Source organism: Canis lupus, chromosome 1 (genome assembly GCF_003254725.2).
Source record: "Canis lupus dingo isolate Sandy chromosome 1, ASM325472v2, whole genome shotgun sequence".
Taxonomy (NCBI): Eukaryota; Metazoa; Chordata; class Mammalia; order Carnivora; family Canidae; genus Canis; species Canis lupus.
The window spans coordinates 58,912,200-58,935,304 of record NC_064243.1 but is presented as its reverse complement, the minus strand read 5'-3'; the positions used below and the strand labels follow the sequence as shown (position 1 = coordinate 58,935,304).

General features: G+C 35.1%; 1 protein-coding gene and 1 long non-coding RNA gene across 10 annotated transcripts in view; one reads left to right on the top strand and one right to left on the bottom strand.

Moving 5' to 3' along the window:
• FAM184A (family with sequence similarity 184 member A) overlaps window positions 1-23,105 on the top strand; it is a 106,576-nt gene that overhangs the window by 80,805 nt on the left and 2,666 nt on the right. For 4 of the 9 annotated variants that reach the window (XR_003126413.3, XM_025422877.3, XM_025422871.3 and 1 more), the window contains 7 exons: window positions 2,279-2,491; window positions 7,920-8,073; window positions 9,611-9,738; window positions 11,198-11,382; window positions 11,816-11,962; window positions 18,774-18,891; window positions 21,116-21,220. Coding sequence is in view for 7 of the 9 variants with exons in the window: in XM_025422877.3 (XP_025278662.1) it covers window positions 2,279-2,491; window positions 7,920-8,073; window positions 9,611-9,738; window positions 11,198-11,382; window positions 11,816-11,962; window positions 18,774-18,891; window positions 21,116-21,220 (1,050 nt within the window). In the remaining 2 variants the exon portion in view is untranslated. Of the gene's footprint in view, window positions 1-2,278; window positions 2,492-7,919; window positions 8,074-9,610; window positions 9,739-11,197; window positions 11,383-11,815; window positions 11,963-13,463; window positions 13,582-18,773; window positions 18,892-21,115; window positions 21,221-23,105 lie in introns of those variants that run through there. The other 5 variants (XM_025422875.3, XM_025422876.3, XR_007413252.1 and 2 more) reach the window with 4 other exon arrangements.
• Window positions 1,576-21,122, bottom strand: LOC112644490 (uncharacterized). The gene is made up of 2 exons (XR_007413269.1): window positions 19,881-21,122; window positions 1,576-2,459 (listed from the first exon to the last, which is right to left on the bottom strand). It is a non-coding gene; the product is annotated as an uncharacterized LOC112644490 (long non-coding RNA).

Genomic DNA, 23,105 nt, shown 5'->3' with positions numbered 1-23,105 from the left:
AATGTCTTTTTGCATATACTTTATATTTTATCCAGTATAGTTACAAAGATTAATCTTATATCCTAAAAAGAAAAATAATACTTTGGAATTCTTTCAAGGTAAAGTATACTAAGTGTAAAATATTAAGTAAAATATTTAACTTAAGTGCATTTTATTTAAGCTAGAGAGGTTTGAAAGTGTGCTTAGATTTTAAATATCTATTATATTACTATGGTACCTCATTTTCAATATTACCTTTCTATGTAAATTTCATCCTTAAATAGTTAAAAAGTGTGAGTCAGTTGTAGTCAAATTAACATGTAAAAGAGCTCTTTCTGATGCAGTCAGTTTCTGAAGTGGGTATTGCAGAAAATGAGCTACATTGCTATAAACTGGTTGGCTTCTTACTAAACTAAGTGCACGCTTAACTGGGAGTACTGGACCCAGGGCTACTATTAGTGCATGTGGTACCTGTGTGCAAATTGGAAAAACGTGGCCCGTTTGAGTTGATGCAGATGCCTATCAAGGTAGACACTTTAGTGAGCAGTTTGTTCACTGAATGGATTTTAGTCCTTACTTGGCCAGAGGCCAATTAATAGTTTTAACAATATCAATCATTATAATACCAATCATATCCTATATGTAGCATAGTCTTTTCCTAACGTTCCTGTATATGTTCTAACAAGTTGTCACTAGAGACAAGGCAGTCATGTGGGTCCCCACACTGGGTCCCCATCAAGGGTTGAACTTGGGAAGAGAGTGGGTAGGCAGGTACCTTTTCTATTTCAAGGACAACTAACTGGGAAGAAAATGACCCTACCAATTACACATTAGTGTTCACAAACACATTTTTGTTGCCTTTTACCCTTTTATGATTTACTTTTTCTTTTAGGTTATCTTCAATATTCATTTCATCCTGATTTTCTTTGCATAAAATGTTGAGAAGTCACACAGTATAATTTGTTGTTGCAGCATTTCCCTATTTTCTCTTATTTTCTGCATCTCTGGGGATTCTCCACCCATTTTCTTTCCCAAGCCCCTTCTCCTTTGTGAAACATCTGAGGCATCCTATATCCTTCCATCAATCAAAAGAAAATCTTTTCCATTTGCAAAAAACTCACAGTTTCCTCTCTCCCTCAGCCTTCTTGGCCACAGAGATGGTTTTTACTTGTATATAAAGACATATAGCATCTTATTATCTAATTATGGAACACATTTGACAACTTTTATCTGATTCTCCTATGTTCCTCTTAGCTTCAGACTTCTATTAGAATATGGTTGTTTAGTTCCAAGTTAGTTTCCTGTTTATGAGAAAACAGAGATTAAATGGTTATATGAAATGTATATGTGAACATATATATACTTACACATGTGTTTTGTGCTTTTATTCTTTATAAGGGACTTCATTTTAAGTATTTTAAAACACCCAGAAGCAATGCAGACATATTAATGGTGATGTCTGTGTGCAAAAGGAGTAATAAATCAGTTCTGCATATTTAAAGAAGAGTACCTGTCATTGTGAGGATATAAGCTGTGGGATGTTTGTGGCTTTTAAAAAAGCTTGAAGGTTTGCAAATCCTTTGAATTAAGTCAAGATTCCAAAGTGAAAATCCTTTTTATTTACATAAGCATTCTAAATTATAAATGGATAAATCTTAAAGAGTAATTTTTAAATTCTCAAATAACCTTAAAAGTTAACATTTATTGAGCACTTACTACATGCCAGGGCTGTTGTAAGTGAACCATTTGTAGTAACACTCTTCAACTCACACAGCTTAGTGAGATATTAATATAGCAAGTGGCAGAGCTAGGATTTTAACTCAGAGCCCACATTCTTAACTACTAAACCTTACCACCTCACAAATAAGCAGTTTGACATTTTATATTGTCTCCTTGAAGTCACCATAACCTAGTAAGTGTATTAACATTAGTTGTGTTTTTATTTCATATTCTGAATTTTTATTGCAGTGTAACATAGGTGTTCACTGTATTTCCAGTTGTGGGCTACAGTGTTCTTTAGCGAATTCATAACTTAACACCCTTAAAAGAGTCTATTTTAGGATTACTAAAAATAGAATTAAAAGAGTCTATTTTAGGATAATTACTAAAAATAGAATTAAAAGTGATTATATGTAATTATTAAATATCTATGATATGCTGTAAAACATTTTAAGTGGATACTTAGTGAAGGCAATTATTTTACTATAGTTAATATCTTTGAAATGCTTTTTTCCTTAGATGGCCATTTGTGAAATATGCCTTGTATTTATTCTTCATTTTGTACCATTCTGTGGCATAGATTTCCTTGCTGAAACAGAATCTGGAGATGCAGCTTTCCCAGTCTCAGACTTCTTTGCAGCAGCTGCAAGCCCAATTTACACAAGAACGACAACGACTTACACAAGAGCTTGAAGAATTAGAGGAGCAACATCAACAGAGACATAAATCTTTAAAAGAAGCACACGTCCTTGCATTTCAAACTATGGAAGAAGAAAAGGAAAAGGAACAAAGAGTAAGTTTAATGTGATACATGTTCAAAGGTAATCCAACAGCCTAATAATTATTAGCCTTCAAATTCTTAAGAATTCATTTTTTGCCTCCAAGCTATGTATTGCTTTATTTCATTGTGTTTTCTAGAACTTGACTTCTGAGGGTCAGAGTGATTAAACATACACACCAGTTACGCTGAATAAGGCTGACATTTTATTTGTTTCCCAACATAATTCCAAGTTCATTATGAGACTAATACACCATCTGGTTTATCATATGGTTAACAGTGGTTAAATAAATTTAGCATAGTCCTGAGCTGTAACCACTATAATCACTTAGTACTATTCTGGACTTTTATTAATAATCTCTCATCAGATTTTTAATTTTTCTCTTTCAGGCTGGATCTACAAAAGACATATTTATCCAAGGAATTTATATTTTTTTATCCCACATTTTTTCCTTACATTCCCCCCCCTTTTTTTAATATTTTATTTATTCATGAAAGACACAGAGTTAGAGACAACAGGCAACCCATAGGGAGCCTGTATAGGACTCGATCCCAGGACCCTGGGATCACGACCTGAGCCAAAGGCAGATGCTCAACCACTGAGCCACCCAGGTGCCCCACTTTTCCCCCCTTATATATAAAATTTACAATGAAATGAAATTTAGAAACATTTTAAAAATAGTACCTTTCCCTATATACAGCCCCAAAGGCTATGTGAAAAGTAGTGAAACAGACAAGTCATTCAGGAGAGATTTAAATCAAATAGATACATTATTGGGTTAATCAAATTGTATGCCAGAATCTTCCCATATCCCTTACTTTTTTCTCTGTGAAAACACTAGTTTGACATAGTCTTAGTGTGATTATTTTGGTTCAGATTATTTCTTTACACTGTATTTTTCAGCTTCTTCTAAGGATCTTATAATTAAGGTAAAGATTCAATAGAAAAACAAAGTTTTACTAACAATAATTTTCACTATACATAGTTATTACCGATATAGCTTGCTTTTAATCCTTTATTTGGTGCAGACAACTATTTTAAGAAGTGGTATGCTATAAAAAATTATTAAAACAAAAAAGTCATATTCCTTTAAAAATAACTGCCTATACAGTAAGTTGTGATCTTTTGATCTTGTCTAGAAAGATAAGGAAGTTTCTTTGGTTAAAAATTAGGCCTTATTTCCACTATCCCTGATTATTATAAATGCAAAAACTGTTAAAATATTAACAAACCAAACTTAACAATACATTGAAAAAAATCTGTACACCATGATCACATGGGATTTATTCCAGGGATACAAGGATGGTTCAAGACCTGCAAGTCAGTGTAGTTACTACGTTAATAAATGAAGGGTAAAAAAAAAAAAAATCACATGATCATCTCAATAGATGTAGGAAAAGCATTTGACAAAATTCAACATTCATGATAGAAAGTCTCAAAAGAGTAGGTATAAAAAGAATCTGCTTCAATGTATTAAAGCCCACATATGACAAACCCACAGCTAACATCATACTTAACAATGAAAAGCTAAAAGCTTTTCCTCTAAGACCAAGACAAGGAAGCCCATTCTTGCCACTTTTATTCAACATAGCCACAGCAATCAGACAAGAAAAATAAAGAAATGGCATCCAAATTGATAAGGAAGAAGTAAAGCTATCACTATTTGCAGATGACATGATACCTTATACAGAAAACCCATCACATCAGTAAGAGAAAAGATAAGAACCATATGATCATATCAAGAGATGTAGGAAAAGCATTTGACAAAATATAAAACTGATTCCCAATAAAAACCTTCAACAAAAAGTTGGTTTAGAAGAAACCCACCTCAACATAATAAAGGCTACATATGAAAAACCCACAGCTAACACCCAAAATGGGGAAAAACAAAGCCTGTACTCTAAGGCCAGGAACAAGACAAGGATATCTGCTCTCACCACTTTTATAGTATAGTACTGGAAGTCCTAGCCACAGCAGTCAGACAACAATAAGAAATAATAGGGATCCAAATTGAGAAGGAAGAAGTAAAACTTTTACTATTTGCAGATGATATGATATGGTGTATATATGAGAATACTGTATAGTGAAAACCTGAATGACCACCAAAAAAACTGCTAGCATTGATAAATGAATTTAGTAAAATCATAGGATACAGAATTAATGTGGAGAAATCCGTTGCATTTCTATACACTAATGAGATAGCAGAAAATGAAAGTAAGAAAACAATACTATTTATAATTGTAGCAAAAGTAATAAGGAATAAACCTAACTGAAGACATGAGAGACCTAGTCTCTGAAAACTTAAAACACTGATGAAAAAAACGAAAGATGACACAGAGAAATGGAAAGACATTCCAAATGCTCCTGGATTGTAAGAACAAATGTTAAAATATCTATACTGTCCAAAGCAATCTGCACATCTAATGCAATCCCTATCAAAATACCAACAGCATTTTTCACAGAACTAGAATAAACATTACCTAAAATTTGTATGGAATCACAAAAGATCCCAGATAGCTATAGCAGTCTTGAAAAAAGCAAAGCAAATGTGGAGGCATCACAATTCCAGATATCAAGTTATATTACAAAACTGTGGTAATCAAAACATTTTGGTACTGGCATAAAAATAGACACACAGATAAATGGAACAGAATAGAATTCCAGAAATAAACCCAAAAGTGGTCATTTAAACTTTGACAAAGCAGGCAAGAATATCCAATGGGAAAATGTCTTTTCAGCAAATGGTGTTGGGAAAAACTGGACCACTTTATTACACCATACATAAAAATAAATTAAAAATGGATTAAAAACCTAAATGTGAGACCTGAAACCATAACAATCCCAAAAGAGCCGTGGCAATTTTTTTCTAGATAGGTTCCCTGAGGCAAAGGATACAAAAGCAAAAATAAACTCTTAAGACTACATCAAAAAAGGAAGCTTCTGCACAATGAAGGGAACACTGAATGGAAGAAGATATTTACAAGTGACATATCTGATAAAGGATTAATATGTAAAATATATAAAGAACTTATGTAACTCAACACCCAAGAAACAAATAATCTAATTAAAAATGGGCAGAAGACATGAACAGACATTTCTCCAAAAAGACATCCAGATGGCCAATAGACCCATGGAAAGATGCTCAATGTCACTTACAGGGAAATGCCAACCAAAATTAGAATGAGGTATCACCTCACGCCTGCCAGAAGGGCTAAAATCAGTGACACAGGAAACAACTGGTGTTAGCGAGGATGTGGAGAAAAAGGAACTCTCTTGCTCTGGTGGTAGAAATGCAATCTGGTGCAGCCACTATGGAAACCAGTATGGAGTTTCCTCAGAAAGTTAAAAATAGAACTACCCTATAATCTGACAATTGCACTATTAGGTATTTACCCAAAGAATACAAAAACTAATTCAGAGGGATACATTTACCCCCATGTTTACAGCAGTATTATTTAAAATAGCCAAGATATGGTAGCAGGCTAAGTATCCAATGAAGATGTAGTATCTACACCTACAATGGAATATTACTCAGCCATGAAAAAGAGTTGAAATTTTGCCATTTGTAACAACATGGATGACTTAGGGGGAATTATACAAAGTGAAGTAAGTTAGAGAAAGGCAAATACTGTATTTCACTTATATGCAGAAATTTTTCTTTTTAAAGAGATTCAGAATTTTTTTTTTTAATTCTTATTTATTTATGATAGTCACACAGAGAGAGAGGGAGAGGCAGAGACACAGGCAGAGGGAGAAGCAGGCTCCCTGCACCGGGAGCCCGACGTGGGATTCGATCCCAGGTCTCCAGGATCGCGCCCTGGGCCAAAGGCAGGCGCCAAACCGCTGTGCCACCCAGGGATCCCTATATGCAGAAATTTTTAAAAGCAAAACAAATGAACAAACAAAGCCTAAATAGACTTATAAATACAGAGAACAAACTGGTGGTTGCCAGAGGGGAGGTGGTGGGGGAATGGGCAAAATAGGTGACAGGGATTAAGAGGTACAAATTTCCAGTTATAAAACCAGACATGGGGATGTACAGCACAGGGAATGTAGTCAGTACTATTGTAATAACTTTGTATGGTGACAGATGAAACTAGACAATCATGGCAATGATTTCGTGGAGTTTATAAATGTTGAATCGTTTTGTTATATAGCTGAACCTAATACTGTATGTCAACTGTACTTTAATACAGCACATACACACAACTAGGCTTGATTGGTATATAACCTATTCATTGATATCGTTTGTGAATTAGAACACGTAAGCTCTCGTATCAGTACTTTAATTTTACGCATTTAGTCTCTTTTCAAAAGAAATCAGAACCTATAATTTTATTGTTGTCATTAGGTAGTCAAGCTACCTATGTAACTAACATCTAAACTAAAAGTCTTTTATTTTACTATATTTAAAGAAACCTATGCTTTACTTTTCAGAAATAAAACACTTAAGAAACAGTATAAGTAGCCAAATATTAATTTATAAAAACGGTATTTTAGAGTAATGGTTAAAGAAATATAACCCTAATTTCAACATGGTTTCTTTCCCAGAAACCTTTCATGTTGCAGGTTATGGTAAGAAAACCCCTTCCTGGCACAGTTCAGTCTCTAAATTTGAAGTACCCTGAGCTCTTTTTTTTTTTTCCTATGGCCACATATCTTTTCTTAATCTTAGCCACATGTCCATTTTCTCTGGTTAGACTTCTAGAACTAACATGAGATGTTTGTTTTACGTTTTTTTGTTTGTTTGTTTTACCTACTCTTACAGCTTTGCTTCTGTTTGCAAATGCCTATAGAAAGTTGCTACAAAATATTTAATAAGGTTGGAGTCGTAAAGATCTCTTTCTGATCAGAAGGAGATCTTTTCTTGTTAATGCCCCCTCCTTTCTTTCCTCTCTTAAGTTTGTGCACACAGAGGAATTATGCATTAATTTTGGTGGCTTACCCCCGTCTGCAGCTTCAGACAATGACTTTATTTGCAAACCACCTTAGGAAAAAGGCCCATCCATATCCCACTTCAGACACACTAGATTGAATCAAATTGGTTTCATAAAGATTGTTTTACTGAAGTGACCCTACTAATTTATTTTCTAAAGTTCATTATCTTATATCTAATTTTCTTTTTTTTAAAATAAATTTATTTTTTATTGGTGTTCAATTTACCAACATACAGAATAACACCCAGTGCTCATCCCGTCAAGTGCCCCCCTCAGTGCCCGTCACCCATTCACCCCCACCCCCCGCCCTCCTCCCTTTCCACCACCCCTAGTTCGTTTCCCAGAGTTAGGAGTCTTTTTGTTCTGTCTCCCTTTCTGATATTTTCTTGAAAATGAATTACAAATGCCTTGTTTTTCTTAAACGAGTTTTAGTAATTTTTATTTTGTTTGTATTTTCCTTCCTGTATTCTAGAATAATAATTCGAGTATGTTTCTCCTATTTTAGGCTCTTGAAAATCATTTACAACAAAAACATTCTGCAGAGCTTCAGTCATTAAAAGATGCACACAGAGAGTCAATGGAGGGCTTCCGGATAGAAATGGAACAGGAACTTCAGACTCTTCGGTTTGAATTAGAAGATGAAGGAAAGGCTATGCTTGGTATTTTTTTAAGCTTTTATTTATTTATTCATGACAGACAGAGAGAGGCAGAGACACAGGCAGAGAGAGAAGCAGACTCCATGTAGGGAGCCCGATGTGGGACTTGATCCCGGGTCTCCAGGATCATACCCCAGTGCCAAACTGCTGGGCTACCCGGGCTGGCCTATGCTTGGTATTTTGAAAGGATTATAATCTTGTCATATTTATTTATATGTTCTACTTTAAAATTCAACATGAAATCAACAGTTTTATTTTTAATTTTTGAAACACAAATTTCAACTTTGAAAATGAATATCCAAGTATGAATGGAATAGCAACAGTGGGGTGAGGTCCCCTCACCTTTCTCCATATTCTGGCTATGTAAGCAACAGTCACTGGTGCTTCCACCTACCATTAAGGAACTAAACAGAGTCAGGACCTTGACACTTTCCACTCTCAAGTGACTAAAAGGAGTACATAGACATGGGACCACATGTCCTTATACTTGATAGGCATTTGGGTTTTCTGCACATCAGGATTTTGTCTTTAGGAGAAAACTCATGTTTAGGTCTGACTTTTGTTTAGGTGTTTTTCAGGTATTTTTTATGGGATTTTAATCTTTGAAGTATTCAAATCACTGCCCTTTTCATAAGGAGATCCGTTGAGATTTGAAGAAAAACTGTATGTGTATGTAAAGAGTTTTTGGAGGGTTTTTTTGGTGGTGGTCAGTAACTTTTTATTCCTACCATCTCATTTTCCTTCCGTTTGTTTTTTTCCCCAAAAATTCTCTTAATAGTTTTTATTGTATTACTGTTTTATAGTATTACTGTTTACCCAGTTGCCCAAGCCAGGAAGCTAGAAGATGCATTTAACTTTTTTCTTTTGTTTTCACATCCTGTTAGTTCCTTCACTTAAATATTCCCTATGTCTCTTCCCTCTTCTTTAGTCCTTTTGTCATACTCAGTTCACGGTCATATAATTTTTCACCTTGGTTATTGCTGTAACTTCAGCAATCTCTACTATCCCATGTAATTCCCTCTAGCCTGTGCAGTTATTAGAACAGGGTGATATTTTGTTCCCCCTTGGTATAGTACCCGGCCTTCAATAAATGTGGATCATATGAAATAATCTCAAATTCAAATAAAAATGATGCCTTACAAATCAAAGCATTCACCAGCTAGTGTTTAACATCTTTCAGCACTATTGTGGAAGAATTTTTGCCTGAGTGGGAAGTTGCTTCCTAAGTGAATATATGTTATGGTACTGTTCAGTTCTAAAATGTTATTCCAATAGCAAATGAGAAAAGTTAAAAACAATTCATTTCCATTAGCACCTTACTGTCAAACTAAAAGCTTAAATGGATCCATTTGAGCAGTTGAAAATTTTCTTGTCCTTACCAAAGGTAGATGGCCTCTAAATCCATGGTATTTCTGTGACAGTCTGGGATATTTTAATGGGCATACATAAGTGTCCTAATTTTAAAAAATATTATATTCTGTATAATTTTTATGTAAAGTATCAATATTTCTAAAATACACAAAAGCTTTTTTTTCCCCAGCCTCCTTACGCTCAGAACTAAACCATCAACATGCAGCTGCAATTGATTTGTTACGGCATAGTCATCATCAAGAATTGGCAGCTGCTAAAATGGAATTAGAGCGAAGTGTAGACATCAGCAGAAGACAGGTAAAGAAGAACATTCTGCTATGTGATGATTCCTTAAATGTGAATAGATTGTTCAAAATTTTTTGAAAATTACTTTGTAATGACTAGTATTTTCACTAGTTATTAATTTACCATCTATGCTGAAGAGTCTTATTTTTAAAGGGAAATGGGTAGTTTGATTTTGTATATTGGTCATAAAATTACATTTTATTTTATGACTTTTTAATTGTTTTGAATTCTACTTGCATCTTGAGAACAATGAAATATAAATAATACAAAGTGAAAACAGAATACTATGAAACAGTACTACTGTCTGTAGAACTTACTGAGATGGTGGACCGTTTTATATCTGTGCTATCCACTATGGTCGTCACTGGCCACATGGGCCAAATATGTCTAGTGTGACTATGTGTCTGGTTTTGTTTAATTTTAAAAAATTTAAACTTGATTTAAATAGTCGTGCTGGATAGCATAACTATGGGAGCATCAGGTCCTCAAGAAAAAGAATAACTGATATTTCGGTATCACTCTAGCACAGGTACTACATATGCTTTTTAGACTTTACTCTTTGGCCAAGTGTACTTACTTGAATCAGAGAATTTATGATCTTAAATGTCTGGATGGATGGATTTTTAGGCACAGTGCAATGAAGGCCATCATTTGTTAGGCTTAAAACTTTCACTTTGTTAGTCTTTAGCTATGTTAAATGATCAGCTCAAATTTTCTCTTCATTGCTATGAAGTTTTAAAAAAGCCACTTTATAATCATGGAGGGAAGTTATATTTTCTTTTAACTAGGCTGACACTGAAATTGACAATGTCTAGCTAGACATTGTAGGAAACTAACTTCTAGGAAATTGGAAGAGAGCTTATCATATTTCAGACAGGATAACTGTTACATCAGTACTAAGCAGACTGCTCTCTGAGCCACTGTGTGTGTGTGTGTGTGTGTGTGTGTGTGTGTGTGTGTGTGTGTGTCGGGATGGCCCCGCTAGACACAGGGCCTTTTTAAATGAAAGGACAATGGTGCCAGCATTTTATTGTAGGAGCCCTGCATTCTAATCTCAGCTCTGCTATTCATTATAAATCATCCTTAGACAGATCTCTCTTGGATACTGGTTTTCTCATCTGTAAAATGTGAGGGAGATGTGCTTTTATGGTCTTTTGGGCCTCTTGACACCATGATATTATCCATATAAACTGTATCCGTATAAACACTTCTTATATATGGGATAAGAAGAGGACTTTAGATTTTATTTCAGTGGTTTGCTTTTGAAGCAATGTCATTACATTTGACATGCTACTATGTAATTTCCTTTCCCTTAGATAAATGCAGAAAGCAAATATTAGAAAATCTTTAAGAATTATTTTTAGGGGCATCTGGCTTTCTCCATCAGTAGGCATGTGGCTCTTGATCTCAAGGCCATGAGTTCAAGCCCTGCACAAAGCTTACTTAAAAAAAAATTATTTGTGTTTTGCAGAGTAAGGAACATATGTGTAGGATAACAGATCTACAAGAGGAATTAAGGCACAGAGAACATCACATCTCAGACTTGGATAAGGAGGTACAGCACCTTCATGAAAATATAAGTGCCCTAACCAAAGAATTGGAATTTAAGGGGAAAGAAATTCTCAGAATACGAAGTGAATCTAACCAACAGATGAGGTATGTCATTAATTACAACAGAAGAAATATACAGTGTTATCTGAAAGACTGCTGTATAGTAGTTAGCAGTACATGCCTATTTTTCTGGCTAGGCTGCCTTCTAGTAGATACTGAAGACCACTTCTTTATTTGCTGACTGCTATAATTTAGAACATAGATGAAGTGTTTGTATTTTGAGTAATATGTATGCATTCATTAACTTTGGAAATTATATAATTAACTAAAATCTTTATAAAATATAATTTAAAAAGCATTAAAGGAGACAACTTCAGCAAGCCAGAAGATTAGAGCAAAGTAAGTAACTTACTTTAGGCTGTTTCCATTAATTTTCTATATATTATACCTAAAATCATTTCAAATCTGGTAGAAAATAGAAAGTTTTGAAAGCTTGACCTCAGAATAACATTTTCTTAACTAAAAATAAATTAAACAGGTTGCATGAACAAGATTTAAACAAGAGACTTGAAAAAGAGCTGGATGTCATGACAGCAGACCACCTCAGAGAGAAAAATATCATGCGGGCAGATTTTAATAAGACTAACGAGCTACTCAAGGAAATAAATGCAGCTTTACAAGTGTCGTAAGTCATATTACATTAAAGAAAATTCATATGTGGGAAATAAACTGAGGAGACTCTGTCTAACCTCAGATTACTCTTTTAAATCTAATTGATCCTTAAAAAAGAAAACGTAAGTGCTATATTACCAATGGTAACTGCAGTGTGATATTTTCGTTAACAAGGATAAGACAGTTGAGTGATTTTCAGCTGCTACTGCCACAGTCCCACTAGGACAATCTGCCTAAGACCTGTCCCTCAGAATCATGAACTATATAATGCCACGTGAAAACCCTAAAGATGTCCATTATATACTGTTAAGGAAAAAGAGTATATTGTGGCCTAAAGGAATATTATGATCCTATACATACACTAATAATACATATTTTATATACAAATATCAAAAGATCTTAAACGAATACAAAATTTTAATGACAGTACTTCCCTCTAGGGAGTGGATTAGAGGGTATTGGAGGTGGGGAAAAGCAAAATCTTCCTTTTTATGTTTTATACTCTGTATAGATGTTGTTAGAATTCCTACAAGCAAGCATTTAATTTAAGAAATTAATGAAAGTAAAACATCAGAAATAGTTACTATTCGTATATAGTAACTCCAATATTGTTAAAACCAAGATTTCTAATTATTGCTTAATATTTTAAGAAAGTATTTAATAGCCCTTCTCTTTCCCACATACTTAAAAACTGTTACAGAATATGCAAATAGCATTCACTCCTGTCTCTGAGGCCTAAACTCTGGTCCAACTTAAATGCTCTCAGAATTAATCTATTCTAAGCTGCTGCTCCAAATGGTTTATTTATTCACCTCTAGTCTCTCTTCTTCTAGTCAGTTTTAAAAGCTGCATAAAAATATATAAATATCTCCACATACTTCAGTAAAGTCAAAATAGTGACTAATCACATCAACCCTAGTCTCAAAGTGAAATTTAAAACTCCTTGTGACACTGTGCCTTTTCCTCCCATGTCGGCCACACTGACCTCAGTTTCCTTCTAAGGTTCTTCTATGTTTACATAGAAGAACCTCAAAACTACCTGGATTACCTTCCCCCAATCTAAAAATCATCTTCTCACATCTTACACATTAGACTAAGTAAGCTTTGTAGTAAATACTGTTACATATGGGTAATGGGTAACATATATACTCACATTCACTTATGCCGAAACAAAAAACAGACCCCCCAGTGATTGGCAGTTACTTCAATGGCTCCTGAGGTGAAGTACCCTCTAATGGATACACACAGAATTTTCACATTAGTAGGCACTCGAATGTTTCCTCGAGTGAATTTTTTGAGGCTTCCCTATAACATTTACCACTTTATGAAGTTACACTTGAAACCACGAGATCGTTTTCCCAGTCACAGTGATTTTAAGTATTTGCGGTTTGGGAGGTAATTTTTAAATCCTTTTGAGCCACAGTAAGAGCTCATAACCTTAGACATTTTGCAAAAATTAGTTACAATAAACCCTACTTTTTCCCTTCTCCTGGGCTGTGTTACTCATTGGACAGAGGCTGAAATCCTGGCACCCCCTCTTCACTGTCTGCAAAAACCTGTTCACAAAAAGAATGACCTCTGTCTGTCCGTGTGTCCTGTCTCCTTAGGAATGTTAATTTACAAAGATTAAAGGTTTGTTTCTACTTTATTCTCTTATGTGATTTTAAACATTATGAACTTTCAGTAGATAGTAAATAACTTAGTTTTTCTATGTTATAATAATTTTTTTAAGACTTTATTTATTCACGAGAGAGGCAGAGACCTAGGCAGAGGGAGAAGCAGGCTCCATGCTGGGAACCCGATGTGGGTGGGACTTGATCCCCAGACCCAGATCACACCCTGAGCCTAAAGGCAGGCGCTCAATCCCTGAGCCACCCTGGAATCCCATGATAATTTTTAACAATCGAAGAATTAGTATTACTCATGAGTCAAATATTTTATCCGCTTTTCTAGATAAACCATTTGTTTTATACCTCAGCTAGGTCCATGGTAACCAGCTCTATTTCTTTTTTCACCAGAAAACTACCACTAACCTAAAATTAGTCTCTAGCTAAGGTATTTATTCTTCTAGTTAAACCAAACATACACACAAATGTATTTAGACCAGTGCTGTCCGGTAGATTATCTGTGCTAATGAAAATGCCCTATATGTGCCCTGTCCAGTACAGTTGTTACTAGCCACACACAGCAGTTGAGCATTTGAATTGTGACTAGTGCAATCAAGGACTTGTATTTTTCATATAATTTTAATTAACTCAAATGTAAATAGCCAAGTATGGACTAGTGGCTACCGTATTGGAAAGCACAGTTTTAGACACCTGGATTTTTTCCATATCCTTAAATGCAGCCTGCTTGGATCTGTCAAATGGCTAAGATTTTGTCAGAAGTGGTGCAGGGAGAGTGCACTCCTGCTTAAGGAGCTGCAGGGCAAGGAGGTGGGGGTGAGGGGGGGGAACACAACCATATTTGAATATTCGCAGCCTCAGGGTAGGAACTGAAGTTCCTAGCAAACTGCATTGCTGACTTTAAATCTATTTGTTTTTTATTTTTTTTAAATTGGTGTTCAATTTGCCAACATATAGAGTAACACCCAGTGCTCATCCCATCAAGTACCCCCCTCAGTGCCCATCACCCAGTCACACCCCCCCCCCCCCCCGCCCACCTCTCTTTCTACCACCCCTAGTTCATTTCCCAGAGTTAGGGAGTCTCTCATGTTCTGTCTCCCTTTCTGATATTTCCCACTCATTTTTTCTCCTTTCCCCTTTATTCCTTTCACTATTTTTTATATTCCCCAAATGAATCAGACCATATAATGTTTGTCGTTCTCCGATTGACTTATTTCACTCAGCATAATACCCTCCAGGTCCATCCACATCGAAGCAAATGGTGGGTATTTGTCGTTTCTAATGGCTGAGGAATGTTCCATTGTATACATAGACCACAGCTTCTTTATACATTCATCTTTCAATGGACACCAAGGCTCCTTCCACAGTTTGGCTATTGTGGACACTGCTACTATAAATATCGGGGTGAATGGGGAAAATTAACAAGACAGAAAACAACAAATGTTGGAGAGGATGTGGAGAAAGGGGAACGCTCTTGAACTGTTGGTGGTAATGTGAACTGGTGCAGCCACTCTGGAAGACTGTGTGGAGGTTCCTCAAAGAGTTAAAAATAGATCTGCTCTACGACCCAGCAATTGCACTGCTGGGGATTTACCCCAAAGATACAGATGCAGTGACTTTAAATCTTTGACATTAAAAAAAGCCCTGTGGATTCGTAGAAGTGGGTGATAGTGGAAGGCCTGGAGGAACAGGGGTGAGACTGAATCCTGGAGTGGAGGGGCCTCTGGAGCAGCTGGAAGGGAAGCTTCTTGCTTCTGTTCCCACCCCAAATCCTGCTTGGACTCCAGGGAAGAGGGGAATAACATTTTAAAAAACAGAAGGTACCTTCTAAACGTTGTAGAAATGGTAATGCGTTCTGTAGCTCGTATGGAATGATTAGTAGAAAACCCCTTTTCTAGTGCTGGATACTAAAGTCTTAGCGTTTTGGACATTCTATAGAAATTGTCTTATTTTTCTGAGAGGTATAGTAGTAAAAACCTTGTGTCTAATATGTCACAGTTTTTGTTTGTTGTAGAAACAAGTGAAAAATGGGCTGTTTTGAAGAACTTTAAGGGATGCCTGAGTGGCTCAGCAGTTGAGCGTCTGCCAGGGCGTCTCAGGGCGAGATCGAGTCCCATGTCGCGCTCCCTGAATAGAGCCTGCTTCTCCCTCTGCCTGTGTCTCTGCCTCTCTCTCTCTCATAAATAAATAAAATCTTAGAGAGAGAGAGAGAAAGAGAGAACTTTAAACATGTAGAACTTGGGATCATGACAGATCTTTATTATGTAAAAAGGGGTTCAGAGATTATTATTGATTGTCCCAAGTTTACATTAACTTCTCACTACTGAAACAAAAAGATAGTTTCTTCTTTGGGGAAGCACTGAGTTTCTGTATGGGGCTTTTAAGTAGGTCTGCAGTCCCTGATTGAAAAGAAGCACTCCACCATATCAGAATCTTTAAAAGTTATTTGAGCTCCTTTATCTATAATACCCTAATCATTTTTGTTGTTGTTTGATTTTTAAATTACCATTTGGGTTGGGTTCATAAGCTTTGTGAGGTAAGGAAAAAGTATTTCTATTGTTGTGCATCAGAGTCCATGCCCATAAATGATGGGGAAAGAAAGGCTCAACATTAAACTTCTTTGATTATATATATATTTCTTTCCTTAAACTATAGAGTGGATGGTATAATAGAGTTTATCCTTATACAATTGAGATTCTAAAATAGATGTGTGCCATACTGTTGTTTGGCCTGAGATCTCAATTTACTGACTTTGTCAATTATTTTTTAAAAACATAGGAGAACTGCCACCTTGAAAACTTTTTTATATATTTTATACAGCTTTTTTACGTATTCATATTTTTGGTTTGTGTTGTCCATGAACCCTAGACATTGACCTATATATTGTCAGAACCCCCCCATCCCCCCCCCAAAAAAAACAATCAGAGCATTCATGCCTGGAGAGAATCCAACAGTGACCTAGTTAGTAATTATATATGTTTATGTTTTACTTGTTTTCTTTCTGTATTACTTTTAATGGAAATCTACATTTTGAGTAAAAGATGATATAAACTTGTTTCTCTAACGGCAGTATTTCCCAGGCTTTAGCCTTTCAGAATTTGGTCATTTCTGGCTACCTTTGATACTATTTTCATATTTTTAATTGACTCATTGTAACTTAAAAATTTAACAGGAAAACTTGATTATTTCCGCATAAAACCATTATCACTACTGAAAAATTGTATCCATTTTTCTAAATAGAAGCTACATTTATAATTATATAAATGTAAATTCTGTGAAAATAAACAGTATATACATTCTAGCTCGCTATTGCTGCTGCAGACCAGCCTGAGTTGTGTGAAACAGGGTAACAGGCATAGTTGTAAAGGTTGTTTCTACACTAAGATTGTTTCCTTCTTGTGACCAGAAAGATTAAAGGAGAACAAAGTAAGATAATTTCCTATACCACCAGTTGTTGAGACCTAGTCTTTGAGAAACAGTGCTGGCCTAGAGAGCTGACTGGGACAGCTGAAGAAAGGGAGATTGTTGACCAGTGTTGGTTTGAAATGGATCAAAGTAATACCAATGTTCTTCCTGTTAGAATTTTGAAAGACTTAATAATTTTGGAAATATATTTGCAGATCATATTACTTGTTCTCTCCTTTAATGCTTTCCCATTTGTGTTAATATAAATTGTTTCTTCAACTTATTTTTTCCCTTTAAAATCAAGGTATCTCTTTAAGTTTTTTATGATATTAATTTATAATAATTTTTTAGGTAAAGCATGTTTAAACTAAATGAAAACATACACTAGATTTGGCTCAGAGCAAAAAGTTAAGGCGGTTACCTTAACTTCCCATTTTACTAGAACAAAACGACAGACATTATAGTTCTATTTTTTATTGTTTTTTTTTTCTTGATAATAGTTTTAAATAAGGCATTAAATTTAGGTTTTTAGTGACCATTTACTGCCAGGTATTCTTGTTCAGCTACAGAAAGCAGTTCAAAAATCTTGTATTTTGTTTTAACGATAAAGTTCCACAGTGACATCTTGTGGTTACTCTGGTATTAAACCCATGCCTTTTTCCTTGACTTAGATCATTGTTTCTCAAGCTTCTTAAAAATTTTCCCCATAAAACGACATATCATAAAATCCAAGGTCCCTTTATGTGAGCCTAGTAAAGCACATTTTTCATTCAATCTGCATTGTCACAAAAGAATAAAAAATAGTAAAACTAGCCTCAGACTAACTACAGTGACAAAGTTCCCACTAATCCTAAATCAGTCAGTTCCTAACCCCACAACTTCTCTTTACCCACGTATCTCCCCCAAACCCTCCAGACTAGAACTTTAGCTTGGGCTTGAGTTAGTGGAGGAGTTTACTAAAATTCCTAAAATACACAGATTTTTCTACTCCTCTAGAATTGGGGGGTGCACTGATTCCTAGAAGATACATTGTCCAGAAGTTACTGTTTGTTGGATGAATAAATTTTTCTGTGCATCTTCATTCCCATGATTTTACTGAGCTTAAGTTCTGTCCTTTGACTTTGAAAACAGTAAGTTTTTTAATGGCTATAATTATTTAAATTTTCTAAAACGGAAACTGTTTCTCCCCTACACCCCTGAGCCAGCAGTTTCCATTTGCCTCTTCATTCTGCCCTGCCATCTTATCTGATGAACCGTTTTTTTACAGTGTATGTGTATTAGCTGATAATACAGAATTTTTAAATTGTGTTTCCCATAAACCGGGGAAGAATGATGTCATGTATGTGTCCTTTGTTTCCCTTTCCTCTGTATCTTGTCCCTTTTTTGTATGTTATCAAGCCTTATGTCATCACACAGGAGTATATTTTGGTAAGTTCTCCTGATAATGAGACAATCATTGCAGCATCAAACCGATATTTAAAGATTAGTATTATTCAGTATATCATTTCTTCTACAGGGCTTACCTCACCTCATCCCCACACACTGTTGAATGACTTACAATGAGTTAATTCTTCTGAAAGTAACCCATAAAGTCTTTGATAACATCATCTACCCCATTCGAGCCTTTAATAACACTATAGCTATTGAAACAGTCTCATGTTATTAGACTGAAAAGTTGTAAGGAAAAAAGTTAGGTTTTAAATTTTGTATGTGTTCAACTGGAGTAATTGGAAAATGTAGGTATTACAGAAGAATGTGAGTCCTATCGATGAACTAAAGATTTCTTGTTTTCAGACTAGAAGAAATGGAAGAAAAATACCTAATGAGAGAATCAAAACCAGAAGATATACAGATGATTACAGAATTAAAAGCCATGCTTACCGAAAGAGACCAAGTCATAAAGAAACTAATTGTAAGATTTCAAGTGGGCCGGTGTAACCATGTATTTACCATGTTTTGCCAATCAACAGTCCATTGGTTAAGTATTAAGTAATGCTAAATGGAAACTGAAGGTATAAAATATGTTATGATTGAAAATTTATTAAAAATGTTCATGAATAAGGATAAGAAATACAAAGTAATTTTAAATTTGGTATTAGGGTAAGGAGATAGTGCCTCTTTTCAGTATTTTTTTAAAAGAGTCTTTAGTACATATTTTACGTTTCATAATGTCCTTGCCAACATGTAGTTAATACGAAGCTCTTGAAGCTATGTATTGTTCATGTAGAATTAGTGGATAGGAAAGAAGAGTCAACACGTGCCTGCATTAGCCTGCACCGTGTACTTCCAGTTAGTCCTGTTAATTTACCTTGATCCAAAGATATACTCCATGGGAAAAGGGTTCTGTTTTCTTAGGGTTCTAACTAAGAAAACTACATACTCTCTCTCGAGTCTGGGTCTAAACTGAGGTATCTGAGCAGTCAGTCCATCCGGGAAGGAAGTACAGATTTAACAATAAATAAGCTGCTTTTATTAAAGTTATTCTTCAAGAATAAGAAATGCACAAATGTTTTATAATTCATTTTAGAGTCTTCTAAAATTATGTATCCTGATCAATAATTAAGATACTGTTTTTCACTGTCCCAAAAAAATAGAAAAATCTTTCAGAGTAAAACTAAAGTTGAATGCTAATCACACTGTTGGTTCATTGAGCTCTTCAACTGAAAACTATGGATGTTAGCATAGAAAGAGAGCCTAGAAGCATTTATTTCTGAAGTCCATTTTCTTTCATTTATCTTAATTGGCATTTAGGAAAGCCATCCTGTTGGCTGGGACTACAAGGTCCTGGTAAAAACAGCAGGTTATAGATTGGGGTTCATTATGGAACCCAGGAGCAGACATTGGGAAGATTTTCCAGGCATTGTGAACATGAAAACAGACCTCATAGATTCATCTGATTACCTTATATTCCATACATGAAGTTAGCAAAGGTATTAAGTATATTTATTTCGTCTGTGGTAGAAATTGCTTTTCCAGTTCTTAGTGAACAGATGTCACAGATATAGTTGTATTCTGTCCTGGACAATAGGATGAGTATTAGACATCAAAGAATAAAGCAAACACAAAGCAACACAGTTAGCTGGTGACAGGCTAGGAATCCAGCTAAGGGCTGTTCTATGCTCTTTTCACTACACCCCAATTCTATGGACTGTGACGCACATGGGCTGAGATTGATGATGCAAATGATACTAGTAACTAAGAAGGGGATGAAGAATCTAGTTCTAGGGCACTAATCCTACACTTCACACTCATGTGCTTACGTGCTTACAGTTTGGTTGTCCAATTAACACAAGTTGTTGGTGAAGTGAAAGGCAAAGGATTTATCTATGTGTAGGTCACTTTTTCTCTGGTTAGTGATTACTATTGCTATAATACAGAGGACCCTTGGACAATGCAGGGGTTATGGGGCACCAACTCCCTGTGTAGTCGAAAATCCACATATAATTTGACTCCCCTAAAACTGGATTACTAATAAATTGCTGTTAACTGGAAGAAGCCTTACTGATAACAAGCTCAAGTAGCACATATTTTGTATATTATATGCTGTTTTCTTATAATAAAGCTAGAGAAAAAAATGCTAAGAATCGTATTAGAAAATACATTTATAATATTGTACTGTATTCATTAAAAAAAAAAAAATCAGTATTTAAGTGGACCCGTGCAGTTCAAGCCTGTGTTGTTCAGAAGTCAACTGAACATTGAGGTCTCAGAGAGGAGATAAGGGAAGATCAAACGTATTTCCAGTACTGAAGAATAATGATGTGTCAGTGTCACCTTTATAGAAACAACAAAACCATGCACACAGCTCAGCTCCACGAATGTAAGTTAAGCTACTCAAACTGCACAGTTACCCCTTTTGAACAGAGATGAGACCAATTAAAACATTTAGATCCAGTCTTAGAGGAAAAAGTTATTAAAGGGTAGAGAAGAGCCCCAAAGCATATGGTTTTGAAAAGTTTTGAAAACCTTCCCACCCACAGTCATTACGACACTGGCAGATCTAGAAATCTTTGATGAACGAGGTAGATAAATCTTCACTAAAGTTTTTATATTAAATTTTGAATGAAATGGCAGTTAAACAGTTTTAAATTTTCAATAGAAAATGTCTAAGTGATGTTTATAATTCTTTTGCATAGGAGGATAATAAATTTTATCAGCTGGAATTAGTCAATCGAGAAACTAACTTCAACAAAGTGTTTAACTCAAGCCCTACTGTTGGTGTTATTAATCCATTGACTAAGGTATGTGCTGTAAACACTGTAAAATAGGGATGTAGTTTAAAACTTGCTTAAAATTTTTAATAGAGCAGCATTAGATAAACCTTCCAAACAGTGTTTTCTCGAATTTAATATGTAGACTTAAAAATCTGTGAAATCTTTATATATACATTTTCAAAGAATAAGACTAATATTTTTGTTAAGAATTAAAACTCCTTAAGACGTTAATATAAAACCTTAGTTTCTATCATTTTGTTTTTCCTATCTCCAAAGAAAACTAACATCATTTTCTTGGTGTTCACTGCCCTCTATGGGGTCCTGAGAGGTACTCCAGCCCTGTATACCCAACAGGTCTCCCTAACTTAGAGTCTAAGGCCTGCCATCTTCCTGGACCTTGTTGCCCACCAGTCTTTGGAGAAGGGCTTTACTTCTTTCAGTCTTAGGACCTTTCTTGGCAATTAAAACTGAAGATGGCCTATCCTGATACTTTGTTACTCTTAGGACAGATAGAAGAGCTTTGTAGACAAGTAAAATGTACATGGCTAAGTCTTACACTGCCTTGTACTCCAGCTTCCCATGGCTCCTCTCTTGGTGCTTTGGGTGTAGGAGTTACTCAGCTGCACATTTAAATCACGTTTTCTATAAGCAACCACAAATAAGTGAATAAAGCAAATAATGAAGAATAAATAATTACTGGCTTCATAGGGATTACATATGTTTTGGGCAGAAATCAGTAGTAGAAATAAACTAAAGTACTACTGCTAAAGCTATTTTTTTATTCAAATTTAATTAATTTGCTCATCATGCCTAATTTCTGTTAGGCCATTAAGCCAGAAATTTTTGCTTTCAGTGCTCCTAAAAACTTACCTGTTAAGAACATGGACTCTATCCTAACTTCACAAGTTAAATATTTTATGAAACAGAATGACTTAAAGTAGGGACATGGAGCCTAAAATACTGCCTGGCACATCAAAGGCTCTCATAATTGGTGAATAAATTAATATAGTTACAGTTTTTGAGTTCATAACTTAGGGTGAAATAAGTATGTATGTATGTACGTATTTAATTAATTCATGAGAGACAGGCAGAGGGAGAAGCAGGCTCCCTGCAGGGAGCCTGATGTGGGACTGGGTCCCAGGACCCTGGGATCACGACCTGAGCCAAAGGCCAATGCTTAACCACTGAACCACCCAGGTGTCCCTGAAATAAGCTTTTAATTACAAAGCAAGATTATAAGACTTGTTGAAACAAATAATAAAAGGAAACTATTTCTAATACTTTTTTGGAATTAACATTTTTAGCAACAAAACCATTATTGTAGATTTCTCCAAAGAGAAACCTAAAGTAGGTTTATTTATGCCCTCTGGTGACTAGAACGAGATAATGCAAAAGATAATCTTTGTTCACTTTTGAATGACCTCAGCTTTAATAGTTGTGATTCTAGAAAATGTTATTCTTTCTTTTTACAGTTATGGTAAAATAGACTCTTTGTCAGAGACTGTGATTCACAGAATATGATCTAGAAAAAGAGGGCAATGTCTAGGTACTGAGATCATTTCTTCGTAAATAAAGGAAAAAAGCCAATTAGATTAGGGTACTGTTTTTTTAAACAATTTTTCAAGAATAATTTTGCAGGAAAATATTTTATAAGTTTAATTAGCACACATTTAACTAGTAAAAGATAGTATTAAAGATATCTTGCAGCACGTTAAATTTTATTCTGCACAGCAAGATGATGCTCATTGATTCCAGAGGTGTGAATAAAATACTTGATTTGTAAGCTGATAGGTTTTGATAATCTGCTTGTATTCCTCTTGCTACTGTTAGTTTTGAAGACCAACTAAAATTTTTTTTAATATGGATCACTTTTGTTTTATAACCTTTAAATGTTTCTAAAAGATTATGAGCC